The sequence below is a fragment of the Microtus oregoni genome, unplaced genomic scaffold (genome assembly GCF_018167655.1).
Source record: "Microtus oregoni isolate MIOR12 unplaced genomic scaffold, Mior012 000020F_ref0000438, whole genome shotgun sequence".
Classification (NCBI taxonomy): Eukaryota; Metazoa; Chordata; class Mammalia; order Rodentia; family Cricetidae; genus Microtus; species Microtus oregoni.
The window spans coordinates 15,178,802-15,197,044 of record NW_024543079.1 but is presented as its reverse complement, the minus strand read 5'-3'; the positions used below and the strand labels follow the sequence as shown (position 1 = coordinate 15,197,044).

At 54.0% G+C, this 18,243-nt stretch overlaps 3 protein-coding genes across 4 annotated transcripts; 2 read left to right on the top strand and 1 right to left on the bottom strand.

The window, feature by feature from the left end:
• Positions 1 to 3,497: 3,497 nt before the first annotated feature.
• Necab3 (N-terminal EF-hand calcium binding protein 3) lies at positions 3,498 to 18,135 on the bottom strand. 2 transcript variants are annotated; one of them, XM_041670915.1, is made up of 13 exons: positions 17,839 to 18,130; positions 16,197 to 16,221; positions 14,981 to 15,089; positions 14,340 to 14,365; positions 14,097 to 14,194; positions 6,556 to 6,692; positions 6,180 to 6,298; positions 5,939 to 6,018; positions 5,803 to 5,853; positions 5,344 to 5,456; positions 5,108 to 5,185; positions 4,330 to 4,421; positions 3,498 to 4,242 (listed from the first exon to the last, which is right to left on the bottom strand). In XM_041670915.1, the coding sequence occupies exons 1-13, from the start codon at positions 17,938 to 17,940 to the stop codon at positions 4,214 to 4,216; spliced, it is 1,059 nt and encodes a 352-aa protein (XP_041526849.1). In that variant the 5' UTR covers positions 17,941 to 18,130; the 3' UTR covers positions 3,498 to 4,213. The 2 variants fall into 2 exon arrangements, with proteins under 2 accessions (XP_041526849.1, XP_041526850.1); XM_041670916.1 differs by lacking the exon at positions 5,108 to 5,185 and having other exon boundaries at positions 17,839 to 18,135.
• CUNH20orf144 (chromosome unknown C20orf144 homolog) lies at positions 8,113 to 10,066 on the top strand. Its single transcript, XM_041670918.1, has 3 exons — positions 8,113 to 8,470; positions 8,723 to 8,806; positions 8,989 to 10,066. Exons 1-3 carry the CDS (start codon positions 8,345 to 8,347, stop codon positions 9,394 to 9,396), a joined length of 618 nt encoding a protein of 205 aa, XP_041526852.1. The 5' UTR covers positions 8,113 to 8,344; the 3' UTR covers positions 9,397 to 10,066.
• Actl10 (actin like 10) lies at positions 11,541 to 12,906 on the top strand. The gene has a single exon (XM_041670917.1). It carries the CDS (start codon positions 11,714 to 11,716, stop codon positions 12,716 to 12,718), a length of 1,005 nt encoding a protein of 334 aa, XP_041526851.1. The 5' UTR covers positions 11,541 to 11,713; the 3' UTR covers positions 12,719 to 12,906.
• Positions 18,136 to 18,243: the final 108 nt, after the last annotated feature.

Below are 18,243 nucleotides of genomic sequence, written 5' to 3'. Positions count from 1 at the left end.
CTCAAGTAACATCTATTTCAAGAATGACTTTCCCAACTCTTGGGAGGCAAAGGCAGGTGGATTTCTGTGATTTTCAGCCTAACCAGGGCTACACAGTGAGACCTTGTTAAGAATGACATCTTGGCAACCCTACTTTACAATCCCCTTGTTTTCTCTTTACAAAGGCTGCATCAACAGAAGCTGGTGCACAAGGAGCTAAGGAGCTGTAAACAGTGGGCACTGTCTAGGTTGCTGCACCTGCCCTGACCTAAGCCAAGCCCCAGTAACAGGTGTCGGCAGTTCAGGAAGGTGGAGTGGCAGCTAGGTAAGGAGCCAGAACACTGGCTTCAGTACTCAGCCTGCCATCACCTGGTTACTAACATTTCATTGTCCCTAGTACCTATCACAGAGCATGTCTTAGCAGGCTCTGAGGGCAAGGGTATTAGAGGTGACTCTGAGTCCATGGCTTTGGCCTGCTACCGAAAGGCTGAGGCAGTGTCTCTCTGGACATCAGTGTGAGGCCAAGGAAGGGTGACTGAGGCTGGGCGTGGCCCGTCAGCCCACGTGTCATTTAAGGAAGAGGGGACCGCTTGAACTGGGAGTGGGAAAGGCCTTGAATATCAAACAAGGATATCAGCAGAAAAGGTTATAGGAGCCATTGAAGGTCTCGACTAAAGGGATGTGGTGAGCACAGGAGCGAGCATTGTGAGGCCCCTTCTGATGAAGCTGTGTGTCACTGTCCTGAGCTCTGTGCGATTGATGAAGATGCAGACAGAGATGAGGTGGGCTCTGGGAGTACACATCATAAAAGACCCCATGTGTCCCCACTACCCAAGCCTCACACTCCTACTGTTGAGACTCCAGATTCACAACTGCACATTTTGGACCTCGTTACTCCAAGACAGCATTGCAGCTGCCTGGGGCCTGGCCTTCAATACCTGCTCTTCACTTAGTCCCTTTTGTACCTGTCTGCAGCTCTTCTACCCCACCACCTCTCCATCCACTAAGGTCCCCTGCTTAAACTTGGAAAACTCAGGGCTGGAGAGATGGCTCAGTGCTTAAGAGCACTGTGTGCTCTTCCGGAGGACCCTGGTTCAATTCCCAGCACCAACATGGCAACTTACGACTGCCTGTAACTCCAGTACCCAGGGATCCCATACCCTCACACAGATGCATGCTGGCAAAACATCAGTGTACATAAAATAAAAATAAATAATTTAATTAAAAAAATAAACTTGGAAAACTCAAACCAAGTCACTCTCGTAGAGGACTCCCAGCAGGATAGATACTCCTCCCTAACAGCTTTGAACCTTCATCAAGGGAGCAAGCATACAAGTAGCTTATTAAATAAGAGTTGGACCTGGTAGCAGAGGCCTCTGATCTCGGCATCGCAGGAGACTGAGGGGAATCAAAAGCCCAAGGCCTGCATTGGAAACTTACTGAGATCCTACTACCTAACTGAAAGTTAAAACAGAAGTTAGACATGGCAGTCTACAGTGAGGCAGAAGGATTACCCAAGTTTCACACTCTCTCCAAACTAAGATAAAAAATGAGGTTGAGGCTGTAGCTCTGTAGAACAGCCCTCATGTAATGTGGGTTCAATCACCAGTACTTCAAAATAGTAAAAATAATCAATAACCCCCAACACTTGAAAGGCAGAGGCAGGTGGATCCCTGAGTTTCAGCTATATAGTGAAAACCCTGCCTAAAAAAAAAAAAAAAACCTGAAGCCAGGCCTAGGTATAGGACCCAGCACTTAGGAAGTTGAGGCAGGACAATCTTAGCAAATTCAAGGCTTATCTGAGGACCTTGTCTCAAAAGTTAACTCAGAATACTGAACAGTAAACATGAGACATCAGATTAAAAATGTTCCCCTTCAGAGGAACTGGCTGAGGTTTTAAGCATCTTTATATTGATGGGGCCAGGTGTGGTGATAGGAAGGGCACAACTTCCAGGCCAACCTGGGCTACATAGTAAGATCTTGTCTCAAGATGCTAGGGAGATGGCTCAGAGGTTAAGAGCACTAGCTGCTCTTCCTGAGGTCCTGAGTTCAATTCCCAGCAACCATATGGTGGCTCATAACTATCTGTAGTGAGATCTGGTGCCCTCTACTGGCCTGCAATTATACGTGCAGATAGAATACTGTATATATAATAAATAAATCTTAAAAAAAAAAAGATCTTGTCTCAAAAACAAAGCAAGGGACTGGCAAGATAGAAAACCTGAGTTCAGTCCCCAGAACCCTTATTTTTAAAAAGCCAGGTGAGGTTGAGCTCTCAGTGGTAGGGAGGTAGAGACAGGTGGATTCCTGGGGCTTCTTGGTCAGCCAGAAAAGCCTCAGCAAGTTCCAGGTCTTTGAGACATTGTCTTTAAAAACAAAACAAATTAAATTAGTACCTGAGGTTGCCCTCTGGCCAATACACACAACACACAGACGGTGATGTATTTTTTGCCTTTGTTCTTGGAGTCCAAGGCTTGTCCACTGCAAGCATGTCTGCTGCAACTCATGCCTTTGGTTGTGGGAGTCTGTTATTGTTACGGGGGGAGGCTGCAACACAGGACTGAGAGCAGGGATTATTCCTCCCAGACTGGCTCCCTCTCTAAGGGGACACTGAAACGACACTGTGTGTAACAAACCTCTCCAAAGAGTCCCAGGGCCCATGTGGATCAGATACTGGCAGCACATTCTGGAGCCTGCTGGATTCAGGTGCTGGCCCCAAGGCACCCAGGCCTCTGCTGAAGCCTCTAGGGAGACCTACAGAAAAGACCCTGCCTTGAGGCCAGATCTGCACTCCTGCCAGCAGAGATGCTTTTCTGGCCACACCCCAGCAACCAGCAGGGATCTGGCAGTCAGGCACTTAGACCCTGGCCACCAGCCTTGGCTTCACACCTACTAAAGCTTCCAGAATGAAGCTCCTTTGAGGGCCCTGCCTCCCCAGCTGCGTCCCCAGTCTTCTTTCTTCCCCCTGGTCTCGACATCCCTCTGTTGGCTTCCCTTGGTTAGCTGGAGTTGAGCATTCCTGCCACCCAGAACTTGTGGTTCCCACATGTGAGACAGGTGCCATCTGTTGTGTGCTCTTGGGGTACCATGCCCCTTCATGTGGAGCATCACTTAAGGTATCCCCATTAGTTACTTCTCAGCCTTGTCCTGTAGGAGTCCCCTTGCCCTGTTATGGCTGTTAGGACTCTTGAATATGCTGTTAAGAGACAGTGGTGAGGACAGGCTATCTTGGCAGGTTCTGGCATGAGATAGGTGCACTCAGGAATTCAGTCAAGCAGGCTCTTTTTAACACCGAGAAGACTCTGTAGGGTGAAGCTGAGCTTGGACCTTGTCCATCCTCTTTCCCAGGCAGAGCTCAGGAGGCAGGGTCTGGGGTGCAGCCTTGAGCTGAGAGCGGTGAAAAAGCTCCCTCTGCCCATGAGGCAGCTTCAGCTGAGTACCAACTGCAGCTTTCTTCCCTGAGTTTCACGTCAGGGTGGCCAGGAAGACAGACAGACAGACAGAGGCAGCACCACAGGTAACCACCAACTTTATTGCCTCTGTGCCGGGGTCCTAAACTTGGATTCAGAGATCTCTAGGGGCAACAGGCAACTCTAGGCCCAAATTATTGCTACGCTGCAAGGTCTTCTTGGGGCTTCTCATAGTGCCCTGAGAATGGGTGGGGCAGAACATGCAAATGGTATGCAAATGACATGCAAACCAACCCAGGATACTCCAGAGGTCTCTTGTACAACAAATTGATGCTAGAAATTCTAGATCTAACCCAGAAGAGTGATAGACATTCTGGGTTTCTACACTACAGACTGAGTTGGCCTAGCCTCAGGGGTCAAGGTCCCAGGGTTTGAGGGGGTCCCTGAGCATCAGCCCTGGTTCTGCCACTGGTTGAGGAAGAACAGAAACCTAACCCCAAAACAACAAACAGAAAGCAGGGCACTCCTAGGCAGCCAGAGAGAGAAGGGATCTGCCTGGGTCACACACCAAGGCAGAGGACAAGGGAACCAGGATCTGGGCTTCCCGAGTCAGGCAGAAGCCCAGGTACTTGGAAGCTACAAACAGCAAAATAAATAAGCAGGCAACCCAGTCCCTGATCCCTGTGCGAAACCCCTCTACCAGCTGATCAGGCCCTTAGCCTGAGAACAGGCAGACTTCTTGGTTTTAGTGTAGAGTTGACCAGTGCAGAAGGCTCTAGAGTGATGGGCCATGCTGCAGAGTCACCAGCTTAAGCAGACCCGACTCAGTTATTATTCATAATCCACCAGGAGGCTGTGGGTGAGAGGTTGGGAGGTCAGGAGCTGGGGGAGGGGCTGCCCCCTGGTCCTAGAGCTGTTTGGAGCACAGGGTACAACACACCTGGGAAGAACACAGTGGTGAGGGTGTCCGGGGCCTGCAGGTGATCGATGAGAGTGCGTTGGAAGGCCTTGCTGCAGGGCGACTGCTGGTGCCTGGGAGGGCCATGGAAGAGACAGAGTCTGCAGCCATCTGCTCTGAGATCAGTGCTCTGCTCTCGTTACCCAACATTAGTCCTGCTGCCTGGACTCAAGCACCAACCCTTCCTCTACTGTTCTAGCTTCCAGTTTCCCCCTGGGTAAAATGGGAACAAGGTACCTACATCACTAGACTACTGCCAGCACAGGGGCACACACTGACAACAGTGTACATTCACGGAGTGCCTGCTCTGCACCTGGCATTGTCTTGAGTTCTTTGAGTTTGTTTTATAGGGTCTTGTTATATAGTCCAGCTGGCCTTATAATCATTGATCCTCCTGCCTCTGCCTTCCAAGTGCTGGGAGTTTAGGTTTGTGCCACCATGGCCAACTTGTGTTAACTATCTGTTGTTTTTGTTTGTCTGTTTGTTTTGTTTTGAAACAGGGCTTTGCTGAATTTGCTGTGTAACCCAGGCTAGCCTTGAACTCCGAGCTCTCTTACCTTTGCCTTCAGTGTTGATATAACAGGCATGCACTCAATACCTAATTTGCATTCATTCTTTATACATCATCTCATCTGGGACCCAGATGTGTTAGGTAAGTTATCTGAAGTCACACAGCCAGGGAACAGGAAGGTAGGACTTGGACCTAGTCAGAACCCCTCCAGAACCCATAGTCAGTGTCAGCGGCTAAACCACCACTCACCTTCTCCAGGAGGCTTCATCCTGCCAGAACTCATAGAGGGTGAAGGCAGCATGGTCTAGCATCTTCTGGGCAGACACACTGCAGAGCCAGAGGTAGCTAGGCTGGACCAGGGCTATGACCACCACTGACTACCTGACAAGGATCTCATGGGAGCCTTGCCCAGATTACCCAGCTCACCATCCCTCCTGCTTACCCCTTCCCGCCTCAAACATCCCACTAGCTAGCCAGCGACTCACTGTAGACAATGGCTCTGGGCCCCTGTGAAGTTCATGTAGCAGCACAGGGCACGGTGAAAATCCTGCAGGGCATCCTCTGCCACCTGGACCTGTCTCTGCGCCACAAGGATGTGCTGGCAAGAGAGCAGCTAGTCACTAGGGTCAGCTAGGCTCAGAGTATGACCTCACCCTTCCTAATATGGTTCAGATCTGCACCCTGTGGGGTCAGGTTCCCACAACTGACAGGACCTCCCAGCATCTCTGACTCCATCCTCCAAGCCACTGACCCTGTCGGTGGTACCACCTCCCACTGTGCCCTCTTGCTTCCATTCCTACCTTAGGCCTGACTTTCAGAGATACAGATGAGAGAGCAGAAAACCTAAGGGGGTCATAGAGCAAGAACCAGAACCCAGCACCTGCCTCCCAGGTCCGAGTAGACAGCCATTACCCTTCTTCATGAGCACTCCTTCCCAAGCTCACCGAGTCAGACCCCTTGGCAAGGTCCTCTTGCAGGGGTTCCAGACGGGGTGCCTGCAAAGGGCAAAGAATGTAGGTCGAACCTCACATGTTTGGCATGGGCAGGTCCTCAAGGGGCACCGGCCACCCAGCCACTTACCTTGCATTCAAGCTGGTCTATGAGCTCCTGGAGGCGATTGACCTGCAGCCGCCACTGCAGTTCAGCCTCTGAAGTCCACCCTGATAGGGAGACCAGGAGGATATCAGCCAGGGGCCCCCGAAGCTGGGAGTCCTCTCAGGGCAAACTGGGAACAGTGGCGGAGCAAAGCCCTAAGAGAATAGGAGATGGCACATCTTCCCTGGACCCTGTGCAGCCAGATCCTACCCTGCCGTAAGCACACCTGTATCAGAGGATCCAGGAGACCAGGCTGGTGACCAGCTGATGCTCTTCAGGGCTCTGCGCCCCGCCCGCCGGCTGCTACGGGACCTGCTCTGCACTTGAATGTGTTCTTCATTCAACCTAGAAAGTAGAAGGTCAGCCTGCTATCCCCAGAGCCACAACAGGGTCAAGACCAGGATTCCAGCACAGGACCAAGCTTAGGTGGGGCAAGGCAGATCGCCTGGGTCTTTGAATCCCAGTCCCCAAACTATCTATCCCTTCTGACCAGCTCATGGCTTTCCTGTCCAAGAGGTTGGGTAGACCATGGAACTGAGGAGTTTGGAATGCAAGAACAAAAGGCACACACCAGACCACAGGCCAACAGCCCTCTCACGTACCGCTGACCTCGGGCCTGGGCCTCCAGGGTGTCTGATGCCCCCTCCAGGGAGCTCTGCAGGGCTTGTAGCTGACTCACAGTTTCTCGAAGCAGGAACCGTGTGACAAACTGGTCCACCTTGGAGGCCTGTTCATACTCCTGTGGGCAGGGAGAGAGGTGTGGTTGAAGAAGGAGCTTACCTTGCTGTCTGCCTATGTCTTACTCACGGGAGTAGCAGGGGAAGTCAGGTTCAGGGCATGCAGGCCCGGCACAGGCAGTCACTCACTTTCAAGTTTGGTTTGGAGATAGGGTCTTTTTTAGCTTCATGATCCTCCTGCCTACACCTTCCCAGTGCTAGAGTTAAAAATGGGCACCAGTGTGCCCAGCTTCTGAGGGCCCCTTTCCTGGTCCAGGCTGGGGTATTTTCATCCTGGCAGGTAGGCTGCCGCCTAAGGATCACAGCCCACTACTACACTTCTTTTCCTGGATCTCAGTTTCTCTTCTCTGTTAATCTCATCTTTGCCACAGCCAGTGATGTTCCTGGGCACAGCCAGGCAGGGTAAAGGTGCAGGGCAGTAAGGCCACTTTTACACTTGGGCCTCTTACGGGCCTGTTGGACCCGCTCACAGTCTGCGTGTGCTGTGTGTGTTTGCTCTTCTGTTATTCCATTCACCAGTCTCTGGAACCAACGTTTGCTGCATGGATTTTTCTAGACGCTACATATACAAGACATCCAGGTCCCTGAAGAGACACAAACACACTTGCCTGCACTGACCCCAGCCCCTACTACCAGCCTTCCCTCAGTTCCCTGAAGGTAGGCAGAGACAGAGAGGCTGCCCATGCCTCAGGCCCGTTGCCAACCATCTTGGGATACCCACTCTCCTCAACTGCTTTCACTGTGTACCTCCATCTCTCCCACAGGACTGAATGAGGCTGCCCTCCGTTACTTGCTACAAAGGGCTGAGCCTAGTGCCCGCAGTCGGAGTTCTCAATCTGAAAACGCCCCCACTGTTGTGCCGTACTGTTAGTAATCTGGCCAGCTACATACCTGACCAGTCAGGATGCCCTGAGAAGCCCTCACCCCCACCACACACCCGAACCTAAGGTGGGAGTCCTGGGGAGCCATGGAGAGCCGTGCTCCACAGCAACATCTATCACGGGCTTTGCTTGCCTACCACCTGCCTTGGCTCAGCCCAGATGGTACCTTGTGGACCAGGCTTACAACAAAAGGGCTGGACTAGTGCCCGATTCCTGTCCTGAAGTCTGTGGGACCTGTTTCGGTGCCACCCTTTTCAGTAACTTCCCTTTGGAGGTATATGAGGACTGATGAATTTTCTGCTATGTGCAACCAAAAAAGCCTGATTGGTAGAACCACCCACCCCATGCCAGACTCATCCCAAGAATCTCATTTACCTGTCATAATTTGTAGGAACCATAGTTGATTCTACTCCGTGTCTGAGGCCTTGAGAGGTTGGTTGAACCTTGGCCAAGATTAAGCACCTAATTAGTGGCAGGCCAAGATTCAAATTTCCTCTCTGTGCACCTTTAAGCACCTTCTAAGCATTCTTTGGGTAAAGCACTAGCCCTGTTTTGCAGCTGGGAAGCTGAGCCCAGAAGAGGTCATGAAAATGAATAGAGGCCAGATTCTCCGGGGCTGGAGCCGTCCAGGGGAAGAACGGAGCTTTGGTGTAATGAGGTCACTTGTGAGCTCACAATGCCGTTCACTTGGTGGGGCGGGGCCAAACGGGACCCCTGGGTAGAGGGCAGGGCCGAGGCAGCATGGGCAGTGGCCTCCAGTGACCAGTCCTACCATGGGAAACAGCAATTCCCACAAGAGGACCAAAGCACCCAGTCAGGCCAGCAAGGACAGGCCGCCTGACATGGACAAGGCCCGTCACAAGCAGTTCTTCAGCCACCTCAAGCGGAAGAAGCCAAGTGTGAGTAGGGAGGAGGCCCGATGGGATACCGGGTGCTGGAGTCTGCGCCTTTAGACCCAGGGGCATGAGAGGGCTTAGAGAATCTGTTTAGAGGTGGAGAGTCTCTGAAGCCCACATAGGTGGTATAGGGGCCCTAGAAGCAAGGGCAGAAAGTGGGGTTCTATCCAGGGGTGAGGCCAAAGGCGTAGGTGTCGCTGGGGTCACAGACATGGATTATCCTTTACTCCCTCTCTCCAGCCCACAGCCTCACAGCACATCACTTTCCCTTTCTTTCAATGGCGTGAGGCCCCTGACTCCGCCCGGGTGGGTGAGAACCTCCGCATCAAGGCTGGGAAAGTACGCAGTGGATGGGCCATGGGTGGACGATGGGTTCCTGTGAGGAGGCAGGGTCCCGGGGTGCGGGGTGAACGGCCCTGATGGCACCATGGGGTTCGGGAGGTTGGGTCCTCCCGAGGCACGGGAGTGGCTTCAGGCCCTGCCCTGGCGCGTTCTTCCCATCACAACCCGCCCACCCCCAGACCAAGATCGTACTGCTTTTCCCGCTGGACAAGCGGCAGCAGCTGGCCGAGGCAGCAGCGTGCCCCTGTGCGCGGCCCGGGCGGCCGGTTGAGGATGCGCTCGGCGCCCCAACATGCTTCCCAGCGGTGGCCCCCATGCTGCGTGGCGCAGGCGACGGCGTGGACAGGCGCGAAGGCGCTCGCTCCGGGGAGATGAAAAGGATCCTGGTGCTGTTGCTGCAGCTGGAAGCACGGCTGCAGGAGGAAGGGCGTCGCGCGACTGGCGGGCGGGGGGGCGGGGCCAAGGCCCAGCAGGGCTGGCAGCCGCTGTACGCGCGTCTGCTCACCCACCACGAGGTCTGCAGCGAAGGCGACCCCCGCGAGGAGCAGCCGCGCAAGCGGCGCCGCTGCCCTCGCCCGCGGCCCTGAGTGCTTGGCACGGCTCCTCCGCGCTAGGACTCCGCTCAATAAAGAGCACGTAGCAACCTGGGCGTCTTCCACTTCTGTCCCTGCTGAGGCCCCCCGGTGAGTAAGAATGAAGCAGAGCCATCACCACGACCTGGAGCTAGAGCTGCGCCTAACCTATCTTTGTGGCACAAAAGTCAGCTCATGCCATACCCACAGGCTCAAGTTGGGCTTGAGCAATCTATACTTGGCTACGCTTGGGATAACCTGTTTTCACCAAAGGCTTGAGGTTTTCTAGAGTCCTCAACGTTCAGAAATCCCTCATAGGCGGAGGGAGGGTCCCAGGCTCCTAGCAGACATCATATCAGGAAGAACAGAGAGGCTGGCCAGCCATGGTGGTGTGGAACTACAGAGTCCACCTATGGCAAAACACTCAAGAAGGGTTTGAGAGCTGGGCAGTGGTGGCGCACGCCTTTAATCCCAGCATTCGGGAGGCAGAGGCAGGCGGATCTCTGCGAGTTCGGGACCAGCCTGGTCTACAAGAGTTAGTTCTAGAATAGGCTTCAAAGCTACAGAGAAACCTTGTCTCGAAAAACAAAACACAAAAGAAAAAAGGCTTGAGCCTCTCTGGTCTGTCTCCTGCCTGCGAGTGATCAGTAACTCCCAAGCTTTTAATTCCCCAAATTTTCAGGTCAAAGCACTTTTCTCCCAAGGTACCAAGTTTCATCCTCTACCCCACATGTAGCCAAAGCTTCTTCCAAACCGCGATTCTAAGGCAGTTTATTTCTCCTGCCACCACTGCCCAGTGTTTCTCCACTAGCCCCACTAAAGCCCAAGGCTAAAATTGGGACGTGCTTGCCCATCTCCCCAACCTGTCTGCCCTCAGTTCCTGCCACCTGCTTTTTCCGTACTTTCGTGGCACCAGTGGGCTTCAAAGTCATTCTTACTCCTCGTATCATTCCTGAGAGAAGCAGCACGTTAGGGGAGAAGCCAGCTGCTGGCTTTCTTGGATCCCACACCCAGCTTCCAGAACAGACCCTAAAGCTACTATCTCCAGTTGTAGGCTGCTGGGGTAATACCAGCACTCAAGAGGATGAGGCAGGAGGATCTTGAGTTCAGTGCAGCAGATTGTTTCAGGAAACAAAAACTCTGAGTCGCCTTTCCTGTCACACATTGATGCTCCCTTGGGACTAGAGGTAGCAGGATGAAGGTCTCAAGCCACTGGAACCATAAGTTGTGGACAGACTGTGGACATGTCGAGAACGTGTGCCCCCCCCCTTCACAGCATAGTACCTACTGAGAGTTAATTGCCCAGTCACACAGTTCTCAGCACCTGTGCGCTTGCCCCAAATTGGCTCTATCATGCCCTTCTCCAGGACTGTAATGGGAACTTTAAGAGAACTTACCAGTTAACCACAACCCTATGGTCACATGCTGTTCCTAAGACTTTTCCCGCCCTTGTGATCCAGAAAACATCCCGTATCCATATAGTCCTTATCTTTAGCTCAAGTGCATCTGAATCTTCTATTTATAACCAAAATGATCCTAAAGAGAATAGTCTATCCAGGAGGCAGGCTTGTGGCTACCTTTAGGAGCAAGAAACACTACAAAGATTTGGGCTTGCTTAGGTGGTTATGTGGGCCTCAGAGCTGAAGGGGTCAGACTAGACCCGTGTCTATAAGGTTGTCCGTGTGTCTATAAGGTTGAGCACAGGGAAGTTCTCACTGTAACTAGATATATGGTTGAGAGCTTTCTCTTTAGAACTGTGGCCGGAGTACACAGATACTCCAAGCGTTTGGGAAAAGAATCGGCTGTGCTGGTCAGCCAGGCCCCTATTATGGGCTCCCAAATGGCTGCCATCAGCCCTGTGCAGGAGGAAGCGAGTGGGGGTTACGCGGCCAGACTGAGGTCACAATGAGCCCAATCTAAGTTCCTTTCTTCTCGAACCATTCCTTCCCACCTCCACAGCGAGGTAACTCTCTAGCCAAGCTGGGTGCCGTGCCCGGACTCTAGGACCCTAAGGAGGAATTAAGTACTGACTAACAGCAGGGCCACACCCCCCTTTGGGGTGGAGCCAAAAAAGGAACCGCCGCCCTAAGAGGCGGGGCCTCGTAGCCAGAGGCGGAGCTGAGAACTGAGGGCTGGTTATCGCCCAGAAGGCCCACAGGGCTTCGGGGCACCCTGAGCCCAGAAGGTGGCGTCGGTGCCCAGGACCCGCCGCGTCCACAGGCTCCCTTCTTTGGATCACGTTGCGGTGGTGGTAGACCAAGGTTCCGGCTTCACTAAGGCAGGCTTCGCCGGGGAGCTCCAGCCGCGCATTGTGCTGAAGAGCTCAAGTCTGATGCCAAGTTGGGACCGGCCAGTGCTGCCTGGAGCACCGGGCTGCGAGCTGGCAGGCGGCGTGGCGCGTGCGCACCCTATCAAGCACGGCGTGGTGGTGGACTGGGACGCACTGGAGGGACTGTGGGAGCGTCTAATGGTAGGAGGCCTGCAGGTCCGCCCCGAGCAGTGGCCCGTGCTCGTGAGCGACTCGCCATCAGCACCACCGGAGGGCCGAGAAAAGGTGGCCGAGCTGCTGTTCGAGGCCCTGACTGTGCCCGCGTGCCACATGGCCAGCACGGCACTGCTGGCACTCTGCTCCACCGGAGCGTTCAGTGGGCTGGCTGTAGAGGCGGGAGCAGGCGTGTGCCACGCCACACCCGTCTACGCAGGTCACTCGTGGCACAAGGCCACCTTCCGTCTGAATGTGGCAGGTAGCACCCTGTCGCGCTACTTTCGAGACCTGCTGGTGGCGGCGTGCCCTGATCTTCAGCTGCAGGCTCTGCCCCGCAAGACCGTTACACAGCTCAAGAAGCGCTGCTGCTATGTGTCCCTAGATTTCCAGGGTGATATCTGTGACCCTGCCCGCCACCAGAGGGCCTGCTTTTGCCTGAGGGATGGCTGCTACGTGTACCTCGGCAGCGAGCGCTTCCGCTGCCCTGAACCCCTCTTCCAGCCAAGTCTCCTAGGCCACCCTGAGCCAGGACTGCCCACATTGGCCTTCCAGGCACTGCAGAAGATTCCCTCAACACTGCGGACACGCCTGGCCAGTACGGTGGTGCTGGCTGGTGGTTCCACCCTTTTCCCGGGCTTTGTGGAGCGCATGAAGCTGGAGCTAGAGGCACAGTGCCGGAGGCATGGGTACCCGGCCCTGCAGCCCTGTCTGGTGGCTCAGCCTGGGCGGGGCACAGCTGTGTGGACTGGAGGTTCCATGATGGCCTCCCTGAACTCTTTTCAGTGCCGTTGGATGACTCGGGCCATGTACGAGGAGTATGGCCCTTTTCTGGTGCGAGAAGTGTTCGATTGAGTTTTATATGGACGCAGAATGACTGGTGACACCAGGGGCACTGCAGGAACAGAGGAGGCAACTCTGGCCTAGCGTGGAGAACCAGATAAACAGATTGAAGTGTTTGTAGCTGGCAGGGTTATATGTGCGTGGACTACCCTTTTCCCTTTCTGGGCTAACCCTGACCCTCATTTTGCTTTCATTTGAAAACCCAAACCACCACATGTTTAGAGAATGTCAGCACCCCCTCCCCCCAGCTGGGCCAGGCTCAAAGAACATTTGAAAAAAAAAAAAAACTCTTAATATGAGGGACCTAGAAGCCCTGCCCCTCACTTGAAGCTCTCAGCATTCCCTTTTCTGTAGGGGGAGGGGAGCGGCAGTGACTAGCATGTGCAAAGCCTTAGGGTCTATCCTCGAATATCAAAAAAAGGATAGTTGGGAAATGCCCCAGGCCTGCTCAACCCACCTCCAGAAGAGCCGTGGACGTGGGGAAAGAGAGTTTTTCTCTATTAAGACAGGATCTCAGCTATATGCCGAGGCTGGGTTTCGTCTCAAGCTTTCCAGCCTCTTCCAAGTGCTGGGGTTAGAAGTGTGAACCACCACCAGGCAGTGGAGGTGCACACCTTTAATCCCAGAATTCAGGAGGCAGAGGCAGGCAGCTCTCTGAGTTCAAGGCCAGCCTGGTCTACAGAGCAAGTTCCAGGACAGTGGAGGGAAATCGTCTCCAAAAAGAAAAAGTGTAAGCTACCACCTAGCTTAACACATAAAGGGGGTGGTTTTTTGTTTTGTTTTGGTTTTGATCACTAAGGGTCTGGAGCCCTGGCTGTCAACACTTGTCTACACAGGTTATAATATAGGCCAACAAACAGGTACACATATCTATAGACACCTGTCTCACATGTCCTGAGGTTAGGCCCTGCCTCATAGGCTCCATGTACCTGTGGACATGTATCACCTCATCTCCTACGTCCTAGCCCATGCCTACTAGGTCCTGGCTTGACAGCCCCCAGCAATTATATCAGGTCAACAAAAACTTACTATGTTGCCTGAATTGTTTTGGGTACTGGGAATAGAACAAAGAACAAAACACTAACTTTCTGCCTCTTCCTCCCCCAACAGGGTCTAACTCTAGCCAGGCTGGCCTGAAACTGACAGCAAATCTTCCTCCCTCTGTCTCCTGAGTATTGAGATTACAGGTGTGAGCCACCATGGCCCACTTAATTCATTATCACCTCTAGCTTTTAGATGACGAAACTGGATCAGGCAGTAAAGGGCAGTTAAGTGGGAATACCCGAGTCTGAATCCCAGCTCCTTTCTACAGCCCTGAGCTATGACAGGGAAGAGTCCCACTGCAGCGAGCCATCATTGCAGGTCCCCACGGGCTCTTCCCTGCACTTACCAGCTTTGTCGTGTCCATGGCAGTGAGCACCGCACGGTTCAGTGACTCCAGCGCAGCCAGCACAGGCCGATAGACGCCCAGGTGTTTGGAGAAATAGTCTGTAGGCAGAAAAGGGGCTCCAGCCACACCATCTCTCCAGCCTGGAACTCCTCAGCTGCCCCCGGCTTCCTACCCCATGGTACCCTCACCACACCCGCCTGCCCAGGGGCTGGGACACAGGGGCCAACACAGGCCTCTACTCACCACACAGTTTCTCTGTCTCTAAATTGCTGTGAGGGAAAGAGAAAACATTCTTCAGACTCTTAGAACCTGGGCCTGTGAACTGAACGTAGGTGCCAGTGTCCCCAGCCCATTTACATAACCTGGCATGGCATCTGTTTGGTGGGGGAGGGGCATAGGCACTTCAAAGGGGTCAGTCCAAGCCTCTGAAGCCTTGAATGCTGATCTAGTCTGGGACATACACACCAAGGAGAAGAGGAAGGAAGGGAGGGGAGGGGAGTGGCTCTGCACATTCATGGCGTGTGTGTCCCCAAGTGAAGAGGCAGGGAAGGAGTGTCTACTTGAAGCAGATGTGTGTATGTGGACACATGGGAAGATGTGTATTCCTGCACCTGCATCCACAGGCGGAGGCAGGCAGGACCCAGCTGTCCTCAGACATCCTCTGCATGGGAATGAAGGCGCTGAGCACGGGTGGTGAGTCAAGCCCAGTTATTCTGGGGTCCCAGCTGGAAGCAGTGTAGCAACAAGGCTGGCGCTGAAGAGGGTGTAGGTGGGTGGATAAAATTGGCGCTGGGCCCTGACGTCTTTCCCCACCCCCTTGCCTCCAGAAGGAGCCGTGATAGCAGGGGACACAGGTAGGGACAACCTGGCCAGGTTAGACTCACTCGGTGAGATGCCCATCGATTCCACTGAACAGTTCTCGCAGCTCCACTGAGCTGAGAACCCCATCAGCAAAGTAATTCTGGAATTCTTCAAAGGAGAGCTTCCCATCGTCTGGGGAGAGGCAAGGCATGGAGTTGGTATCCTTGAGTCCTGGCTGTATCCTGCCCCCAAATTCAGGTTCCCCAAAGGCCTGGCAGCATTCACAATCACTCAGCCAGATAGCCTAGAGTGGTGGCCTTAGTGGTGGCCCTGACTGTTTTGGACAAAAGGACAAGAGTACCCAAAAGTATACGCTGAAGGAGACTCCTCGTACAGGATACATTTGGTAGGGACTCGGTATCTGTCAAATGGAAGTATGAGAGAACCGTCTGGAACACACCAGAGCATGGCTCAGGACTTAGGGGCACAGTCCCTGGTCCCATAAACTAGCCTTGCTCCAGGGTCACAGAGGAGGAGGCGAAGCCTTCTGACAGACTCTACAAAGCAGCAGACTGGCTCTGGTGAGAATGAGCTTTCTGGCATAGGGGGATGGAAGCAGAGGCAGAGAACAGAACAAGATGGTTAAAGATGATGGGGTTTGGTCTGAGTGATAAGCAAAGATGGGGGGTGGGGCCTGGGCCTCTGCCACAGAATGCACTGAGAGCATGTGTCTTAAATCAATCTGAAGAGGCTCATAAAAGGACAAGCACTTGGGGACACCAGGAAGCTGAAACATAGGAATCTGCAGCCCCATGGGGAAGAAAAGTGAAGGCTGAATGGGGCGCTCCACCACCTCATCCAGGGAGCCTAGGGTGATCTGGGTCTCAGGGCCACTACTTAAAGGGTTAGACAATTGATGTCCTCCTCTGAGCCTCTGTTCCTTCCCTGTGAAATGGAGTGAGGAATCCCCACCTCGCAAGCTGTTGTACGGGCTTTACGAGGTCTTATACAAGCACCCATCATGGAGCTAAAGTACTGCTTAACATAAGCCCCCAGCTCCAGCCTCGGGTCAAACATAAGCCCCCAGCTCCAGCTTCAGGTCAAAGCATATTTCTCTGTTCCCTGTTCTGCATACCATCTGTTCTCCAGGCAGTGTCCCTAGCTTTATCTCTCACTTGGGAGTCTCAAGACTTCACTCTAGGCTATAACTCCCTAGCTCTCCTACCACCCCACTCCCCCACCCCCACGCCCCGCCGCACACATAGGCTGTGGGACCAGAGGGGAAGAAGCCACACTCACCATTCTTGTCTGCTCTGCGGAAAACCTAAGGGCCAAAGGGAAATAAGAGGGTGCTGTGAGTGGAGCTAGGAGTCCCCTCCCAAGCCAATGGGGCCCCAGCTGGACAGCCAGCTCCCCTGCATCGCCGGCTTAGGGCAGTACTGCCAGAGTCTCCAGCAAGGTACCACAGGAAGATCCGCACAGCAAGCCCTAAGGCTGACTCCCTCCTGCTGCAGGGCAACTTCACGGTGGGTGGGTGTTCCTGGCCAGCTCTCTGTACCTCCACTTCCCACAGCTGGAGTCTAGCCTGAGTTCCCTCTAATGGATCAGCCTTTGGCATGGTCCCAGCTTGAGGAAGCTTGAACAGATGGCCCAAGATCCGTCCTGAGGAGCCGTGAAAGCTTCACCAGACCTACACCCTGGCTCTTCTGCGTGCCCTCCTGTAGTCCATTCTCCATCCACCCTCACTGAGTAGGCTTTTACTGTGCCTGTGGAAGACTGGCAGCCACTGGCTAGCCCTCTGTGGGCGCTTTGGTTTTCCCACTAGTAGTGAGGGAGTAGCCTGAGTTTAACCCTTTCAGGACTGGGGAAGAGACCATCTCAAAGGCTGGGATCTGTGCATATACATTTGCATGAGGAGCAAGGAAGATGGCAAGGGTCAGCAGACTTTGTTTGCAGAGGCAGTGATGAAGCAGACAGCAGCATTCTCCAGTGCCTGCCCTACTAGGAACCAGTCCTCCAAAACAGCTTAGCAAAGGGCACCAAGTTCATGGCCTGGACAGAACCCTCTAGGCCAGGGTCCTGGAAGCTAAACTCTTCCAGCCAGGGTCACTGGTCTAAACAACCAATGTAACCCTCAGGCTGCCTCAGAGAAGGCCCACTGCTAGACTGGGGTCACACAGCACTTCAGTGTGGCCTAGCTGGGGTCTCTGGGATGGGCTGGGACAGAAGAGCTAAGCTTGGAATGAAGACACGTTCATCTACATCCTAGTGTGCCCACTGACTCCATTTGTGACCTGGAATGTATCTCCTTAGGCCTGAAGGACTACGGTCAACGTGCTGAGTCACTAGGACATTGGGGAAGGGGCATGACAGCCTCTCCCACTAGCAAGGACCTCTGGAGTAGGGGCAGGAGAGGGCCAGGACCAGCTGAGCATATCAGTGAGAGGTTAAAAAAAAAAGAAGGGGGAGGGTATAGGGGGCTTAGAGCAGTGGCTGAGGCAGTCAGGATGCTCTAAAGCCATATAAGGGGGTTTTAATGCCACCTGCTGCCCATGAGGGGAGTCCCTTACCAACTGCAGGACTCTGCCACCCTTGGTGAGGCCTGAGGCTTTTGGGGCAGGACAGAGATTCCTTCTAGGTCCAGGCTACCAAGTCCCATCAGCCCAGCAGGTTGGTGATGGCTACTGTGACTGAGTATTTAGAGCCCCAGCCCCACTGGGCATATTTGGGGTGGAGGACAGTAACACTATTGCGGAGACAAGGAGAGACACGGAGCGGCACAGACAGTATAAGGAACACAAAGGCAGGGGGATAACAGCAGGGTCACAGATAATCTGGGAGAGGGACCGAAGCATAATCAACTGGATGTGGAGGGAGAGACAGGACCACGAAAGACCGAGACCTGGGGAGCCCTGTGCCCGCCCACCGGTGCCCTACTCACATCCTGGAAAAGCGCGTGTCCCGCGGCAGGCGCGGGGTGTCGCGGCGGCTGGGGCGCGGGTGGCCGGAGCAAGCACACAGCGAGCAACCGGGTGCACGCCATGGCTCGGAGGCTCGCAAAGCTGCGGGTTGCGGTTCCCAGGCCGCCTAGGTTGGCTGGGGGCGGGGCGTGCGCCCATTGGCCCAAGCGCGGCCCCGCCCCATCTGGCCTCGGTTTCCCTGCCTGGAAGAGGCTTCCAAAAGGGGTGGGGTAAGGGGTCACTAGCAACGACAGCCTGCCAGTTCTTCAGGACCAGCAGCTCTACACAGTCTGGTGTGGGCAGGAGCCTTAACAGGTCAAGCCCACAAGCTCTTATCTCTGGGTATCTGAGGCTAACAGGTGCCCCTCAAGATTATAGATGCTCTG